This window comes from Cyprinodon tularosa, unplaced genomic scaffold (genome assembly GCF_016077235.1).
Source record: "Cyprinodon tularosa strain WSP-4 unplaced genomic scaffold, ASM1607723v1 ctg1221, whole genome shotgun sequence".
Classification (NCBI taxonomy): Eukaryota; Metazoa; Chordata; class Actinopteri; order Cyprinodontiformes; family Cyprinodontidae; genus Cyprinodon; species Cyprinodon tularosa.
Genome location: NW_024038028.1, coordinates 86,232 through 94,039, shown reverse-complemented (window position 1 = coordinate 94,039; position 7,808 = coordinate 86,232). Strand labels below are relative to the sequence as shown.

Below are 7,808 nucleotides of genomic sequence, written 5' to 3'. Positions count from 1 at the left end.
GAATATAAATTTAAATATGCAATGCCCCCATCTACTGTAGATGATACAGCCCGGTCCAGAGAATTACTATGTAAATCCTGGAACTTAACCTGTTTCTTAAATAAATTATTCCCACAAGTTTAGAGAATTTAACTTGTATGGTCTGGAAGAGATTCATTTAGGTTTTTCTAGAATTAAAACACTCACTATGCTGTGTATAGCATTAACTGTAGGATTTTACAGCTTTTCATGTGTCTTAAGTGCTTTATTTCACCATGTCTGTCATTGAACTTAACAATTCTCTATGTTTTACCACTTTTGCACAATCGACATCTTTAAATCCTACAGTTAGAAACTCTGAATCTAACTACCTTGCATTGGCAAAAATGGAATATTAATATTTCAGATTTTGACTTTGATGAGCTCTTAAAACTATTTCAAAACCAATGATTATTTTTATTTACTCTAACATGAAGGCATCTACTGTAGCTACTAACTGTTGTCATACATTGTGTTTTTGTTTGCCTTTTCAGGAAACTCCATGGGAATAATTGCGAAAGAAAAACTCTTGGAAGGCCCGATCTCTCCTGAGAAGCGAATGTTTTTCAGCCATAATTGCACTTACTGTATAAAGATGCTGTTATTTCTCAACCTCTCTTCATTTAGGTGTTAAAAGGATGTGTGATCACTCAGCTGAGCAACTAGCCAAAACATTAATGGGTTATAGTTGGCAAAGAAATTTGTTTTGGGGTTGCTGCCTATTTCCTGTTTTTTTTTTTTTTTTTTGTTATTGAAACTGCATTTTTAAAACATTTGGAGGTTTGTACAAAATAATATATGAATTGTAAGGTACAGCTTCATAGCTGGTGAAATTGTTTGTTAACCTGATACAGTGTATTTATAGCTTGTAATGTATGAATGACTTCTATTTGTTTACATAAATTGCAGACATAAAATGGCTTACGTATATAACACATCTGTTTTACAGCTAAATGGCTATAACATACCTTATGAAGGTGTCTTCCCTGCATTTCTTTTTGCTAGCCTAAACTACATGATCATCCTTTTCTGCAACCTTACACTAATTCTTACAATTGTGATGAATAAATCCTTACATGAGCCAATGTATCTCTTCCTGCTTAACTTTCCTATCAATGATCTGATTGGTTCTTCAGCACTCTTTCCACAGCTCATTAAGGAGATACTAGTAAACAGCAAAAGGATGGAATTCTCAGCTTGTGTTGCACAAGCTTTTTTCATCCATATCTATGCTGCTGGTACAGTGTTCATTCTCAGTGCAATGGCCTATGACAGATACGTTGCTATATGTCATCCTTTACGCTACAACACTGTTATGACCAATGCTCACATTATGAAGATAATCACATTAGTTTGGTCTTCTTGTGTGATTTTCATAGCTGTGCTTTTTATTCTTCTTTTACGTTTGCGCCGCTGTAGGTCCAAACTGTCAAATCCCTACTGTGATAATCCAAGTTTGCTGACTTTGGTTTGTGAAGATAAAACCATTAATAACATTTATGGCCTTTTTATAAGCGCTCTTTCGCAGGTGATTGCTAACGGTATGGTTTTATATACATATCTACGGATCCTTATTGCATGCTTTAGAACCAGACAGTCTGACACTAAAGCAAAAGCTCTGCAGACATGTGCTACCCATCTGTTTGTCTTTCTTTTATTGGAGTGTTTGGGTCTTTTTACCATCATATCATACAGAGTAAAGGACGTTCCGCCGCAAATAAGAAGATTCCTCGGGGTGTCAACATTAATTTTCCCTCCAACGTTAAATCCTATCATTTATGGACTAAAAACAAAAGAAATACGTGACAAAGTAATTAACTTTCTCAGAATGAAAATAGTTTATCACTAATGAACACATCTCCAAACCTGAACTTATGCATGCTGACACATTTGTGTTGTTTTCTATCCTATGTCAAATTCACATGACTTGTTGGTTTGCTAATTTTTCACAAAATTAACTGAAGTTGATGCTGAGAAATAAAGAGCTTAGGCTCTATTGTCTATTTAGTTCTTTGAAACCTTTCTTCGTCAAACAATTCTTTTTAGCAGAATGTATGTTTTTTTTTAAATATATTAATTTTACATTAAAAAGTAAAAGTGTAAGAAACTTTCCCCTTTTTTTTATTGCCAAAAATTCTTAACTGTGTTTAAGAATATAAAATATGTTACACCTGTTTGTTTTGTAAACATATGTGAATCATTGATGCAGTCTAATAAAGCCTTGTAGTAAAAGTGCTAAAAGATTTTCTTTCATTTAGTTTCTCCCTCAATACAAATAAAATGTTTGCTTTTCGCTGCCATAAAACCATGTAATAATAATATTTCTCAAAAAAAAAAAAAAAAAAAAAATATATATATATATATATATATATATATATATATATATATATATATATATATACATATATAGTTATTTAATATTGACTTTGATTTGAGTGGTTTGCATGTGCTTCCTGAATCTAAGTGTAACTTTAGCAATACTGACATAATAATATCAAGTCGTCATGCTGTAAATGTATTGTTTTTTTAATCAAGAGTTCCAATCAGTATTGATTTATTACTTAAAGATATTTTTTTTTCCTGGTGTATCATCAAAATAAGTGGCCTTCCTGACTGTCAATCATCCTGGTGATATGTTTACATAAGGCCGTCTTATGTTGTGCTCGTCCCCATTTTCACCTAATCCTAAGCCGAGAAATAGCTGGCTGTTGAGAATAACCTACCCTCTCGCACACTGATGACAATACGTATTGAAATATCATATAATATAGGAAACTTTTAAACATATTGTTAATGTTTTTATATTTCTTATGCATGGGTGTCCTAAAATTAAGAGTTTTGGTAGACAGATAAATTGGAATGAATACGATTTTTATTTGTATGGAGACCAGTTTTAGTCGATGTGCTACAGTCTGGGTCCAATGAATATATTCTCTGCTTAGTGGATAGTATTTCCCCCTTTTGCTATCAGCACCATTTTATATAATTTGTGACAAAACATTAAGAATATTTTTTAAAGTTCTCCTTGTCGTTTATATTTCAATCCATTTTCTCATCAATGTGTGAGTGTTTAGGGAAATCCACGCTCCTGCGACATGAGAGTTCATTCTCAGCAGGCAGGAATTTCTCTGCATTTATCTTTCCACCAAAATTCTTAATTTTAGGGCATCCATGCATAAGAAATATAAAAATATTAAGAATATGTTTAAAAGTTCTCTTTTCATCCATATTTTCTCATCAGCCTGCAGGAAGGGAGGCAATTCTGGGCAGTCAGGTATCTCTCGGTCTAACACAGTGGTGAGTCTGAGATAGAGGAAAGTAGTGCATAGGATTTCCTAAAAGCGCGTTCACGAGTCTACGGAAACCGCAGCAGACCAAACCAAACGAAAGTGCGCATTCAGCGTCTGCTCTGCTGATAATGCAAGCGTAGAAGAAGAAATGTGCTGTTTACCTGTGCAAAGAAAGAAGCAACAAAAGAAAAATGTCTGAGAACTTCAGTGTTGAGGAAGAGCATGAGTTCTTTGCTAAGCTGAATGCGCACTTTCGTCTGGTTTGGTCTGCCACGGTTTCCGTAGACTCGTGAAGGAAATCCTATACACTACTGTTTATGCTCTAAAAACATTCTAAATGACTTCGTTTCGAGTAAATTATGGACGCTACCCACTCAGGACACTTGGAATACATTGGACGAGCAGTATGGAGGAATATTGACACGTTTTTTGTGGACTTTTATGGACCTTTCTGCCTCGGGCACCATAGACCTCCATTATTTGAATGTCAGCAGACAGCAAGAAGCCTCCCAGATCTCCAGATGCATTTGAGATATCAAAAAAGTACTCCAGAGTGTTGTTCAGCATGGAGGTGAGTAGAAAATGAAGGCTAATCATGTTTTGGGTGTACTATTCCTTTAAGTGTCTCTACTAAACCTTATATGACTTGATGCTCTCTTCAAAGTCAAAAACTAAGTCAGCTTACATCAACTGCAAACAAAAGTGTAGGGTACACCCGGCACAAGTCAGTAGATCATTGCAGGGCTGATCGCCTTTAAGAAATAAGTTAAGCAAGGAGGAGCAAGGAATGACTTGGCCCAAATTTTGGCATCTGCCATTAACTTTCAAAATATACAAACTATATATATATATATATATATATATATATATATATATATATATATATATATATATATATATATATATATATATATATATATATATATATATATGTGTGTACTTTTTTGTTGCTTAATTTTAACTGAATTTAACTTAATACTTTTTTGCCCTGTAAGCTGGAGGGAGTCTTCCCAAGGGATCAATAAAGTACTGTCTAAGTCTAAGTCTATATGTATATATGTATGAAGAATTTGCCAAAGGAAGAAAAGGGTGTATGGGATGTATATAGCGTATACAATGCATCCACATATGACAGCTTTCTTTTTTCTTTTTCTTTTTTTTTGCCTGGAATTGCTTTGCTTAACTTTACACATAAGCTCTTAAAAATGGTTAATCACTTTGTTTAATCATTACAAAGTCTGTTTTAATGACAGCTGGCAAAATGCTTCCAAAGACAAGGCAAATAAAATTTAAACAGTAATAATAACTGTATTTAAATTATTATCTGAAACTTAAAAATTCATGATACAAATCAATAATAAATAATAATAATACAGATAAATAAACAAATTAATTGTAATATTTGCTAAATATGAGTTAACTCCACAAGTAACTTTGGAACAATACTTGGAACAAACTCTTCACATATACCATGTTCTTATGTGTTAAAGCAATTGCCCAAAAGCATAAAACATTGTTTTCAATCTTAGTGGCCACCACTGTCATCAAGCATGTGCAATAATGAGCAATGAGATTTCAATTACAATTTTTCTGCCTGCCTGCCTGCCTGTTTTTTTCAACCAAATCCAATCAATCGATTTTTTCTCACTCACTTCTCACAAGGTCATTAATAATAATCACATTTATCTCTTTTAAAAGCTAGCTATGTTTTCAATTATCCCATATGGGAAGTGACCTTAATTTAAAGGGCGGCAAAATTCAAGCTGTGAAATATGCTTGTAAAATAACTGCGTTTTACAACAAACAATGAAATACAGCAAACTAAGTTAAAAGCTAGTGCTATCACACAGAAAGTATTTTTCTTAATGAATTATAAGCAAACTAAGAAAGGAAATACGCTGGTGAAGATTTTCAGTCATCCAGGTCATAGTCATTCCAAAAAAAGAAAGTTAAAAACAACAAAAAGCTTATTCAATTCAAAATGTCACTAATAGCGTTAAATTCAAGGTTTATATAGTAGCCCATCAAAACCTTGTTTTTGCTTTGAAAACATGCAAATTGCAATGGACGAAGGGGTCTACCCCTTTGGAATGGAGGTTGTTTGGAATCTTTTGTTAGCCTGCAAAGCTCCATACCTGTCTATGTCTCTTAAAGGGGGGTCGTTAAAGGGCATTGTTGGCCTGACTGAATAGGCGAGGTCCTACGCTCTCCTGTACAGGTGCTGCGATGATAGCGGGAAGGGATCGACTCAATTGCTACATTGTAGATTTGTAAAAGGTCAATCATACATTTAAAAATCCAGGTTTTTGTCCATTTCAATTTGCATGTTTTCAAAACAAAAACAAGGTTTTGATGGGTTACTGTATTAAACCTCGGACTCAACGCTATTCCTCACATTTTGATAAGAAGGGAAATTGATGAATTGATGTCACTCTGAGCTATGGCAGCCCGAGCAATTAATTTATTTTAAAAAAAATCCAGATTTTCTAAAACAATTCGTAAACAAGAAAAAAACTCTTCACAAACAAGGCATTTGATTAATTTATTTCATAGCTTTATATATATGTATATAGATAGATAGATAGATTTTGTGATTATAGCTGCTCCTGCAGTCTGGGGGGATCTAATCATGAAGTTCAAACTGTCCTATTGTTATTTACAGCTAAAGGTGACCAAAACCTCTGACACTTCTGGGAGTAGAATGCAAAATAAATAAGGCACTCCCTTGAAGATCTTACCAGTTAGTCGTTTGTACATCGACACAACTGATCCATAGGCAACAATGCGGAAATCTTTTCTTTTGTAAAACAGTCTTTGATGATTTTTCATATTTTTGTGAATTTGTATTAAGTTATGGTTAGGTGTTGAGATTAAAATAGTAAAATCACTGTCATTTTATAATTTTCTAACACCCTTGGGCTGCAATTTCCAATTAACATTTCATGCTGTGTATTTAGAGATTGAGAAGTTGTAAGTTGGTTTTTATTGTAATTTAGAGAAAGTTAAACGATGAATAATATGGATAACAAATCATATGTCTTACAGCTTCAAGGCTATAATCTCTCTTATGAAGGTGTCTTCCCTGCATTTCTTTTCGCAACCCTCAACTACATGATCATCCTGTTCTGCAACCTTACGATAATTCTCACCATTGTGCTGAATAAATCTTTGCATCAGCCAATGCATCTCTTCCTGGTTAATCTTCCTATCAATGACCTAATAGGTTCATCTGCACTCTTTCCACAGCTCATCAAGGAAATTCTGACAAACAGCAGAAAGATTCAGTTCTCAGCTTGCATCTTCCAGGCTTTTTTCATCCATATCTATGCAGCTGGTTCTGTGTTTATTTTGACTGCAATGGCTTATGACAGATATATCGCTATATGTCATCCTTTGCGTTACAGCACTGTTATGACCAATGCTCACATTATGAAAATAATCACATTAGTTTGGTCTTCTTGTGTGGTTTTAATAACTGTGCTTTTTATTCTTCTATTGCGTTTGCGCCGCTGTCGATCTGAAATAAGACATTCCTACTGTGATAATCCTAGTTTATTGACTTTAGTTTGTGAAGACACAACCATTAACAACATTTATGGTCTTTTTATTAGTGCTGTTACACAATTAATATCTAATGGGTTGGTTTTTTATACATATATTCGAATCCTCATTGCATGCTTTAGATCCAGACAGTCAGACACTAAAGCAAAAGCTCTGCAGACTTGCGCTACACATCTATTTGTTTTTTTGATGTTTGAATGCTTGGGCCTCTTTACAATTATATCTTACAGACTACAGGATATTTCACCACATTTAAGAAGATTTATGGGGGTGTCTACATTAATTTTCCCCCCAACATTAAATCCAATAATTTATGGGTTGAAAACAAAAGAAATAAGGGAAAAGGTGCTCAACTTTTTCAGGAATAAAAAGCTTCTTTCTTAGTACTTTCAAGAACTTTTAAAAATGGACTGTCTCAATTCAAAATGAATTGAATTTTTCTATATAAGCACGCATTTAACAGGTTTTTGTAAATGTTGCCCCTACAATGTAAATTAAATTAAAGTTACTTGTTATGCAATTTTACTTTGTAGTTAGTGATTAAATCCTGCAGAGATATTTTTCCTGTTTTAATCATGTATTTGAATATGATACATCTGTTAAACATTTTAGAATCATTTACATATTTGTTGATGTATTTTGGGTAAAACCAAATTTGAAGCCCTCTCTGTTCCTGATAAAAGTGCTTTTTGTATGAGTAATATCATGTCACAACTAACAGAATATCTGTAAATTAAGTGAAGGTCATCCAGGCCTTATGTACAAGATGTAATTTAATTAGTTTTTTTATTATGTGTTGATTTGCAAAAAAATTACTCTGAGGATTATATTAGCAGTTTATATTAGCTCTCTTTGCATTTCCTGAATTATTTTCCTTGTTTAAAGATGGAACTTAAATAAAAGAGAATGGAGGCAACTAAACACTAAAAATGCAATCCT

The 7,808-nt window shown here is 33.4% G+C and overlaps 2 protein-coding genes across 2 annotated transcripts; both read left to right on the top strand.

Moving 5' to 3' along the window:
- The first annotated feature begins 668 nt into the window (after positions 1–668).
- On the top strand, positions 669–2,126 carry LOC119777330 (olfactory receptor 52D1-like). The gene has a single exon (XM_038276158.1). The coding sequence runs from the start codon at positions 935–937 to the stop codon at positions 1,865–1,867; it is 933 nt and encodes a 310-aa protein (XP_038132086.1). The 5' UTR covers positions 669–934; the 3' UTR covers positions 1,868–2,126.
- A 3,943-nt stretch (positions 2,127–6,069) lies between these two features.
- LOC119777327 (olfactory receptor 52K2-like) lies at positions 6,070–7,558 on the top strand. Its single transcript, XM_038276156.1, has one exon. The coding sequence runs from the start codon at positions 6,318–6,320 to the stop codon at positions 7,251–7,253; it is 936 nt and encodes a 311-aa protein (XP_038132084.1). The 5' UTR covers positions 6,070–6,317; the 3' UTR covers positions 7,254–7,558.
- The last annotated feature ends 250 nt before the right edge of the window (positions 7,559–7,808 follow it).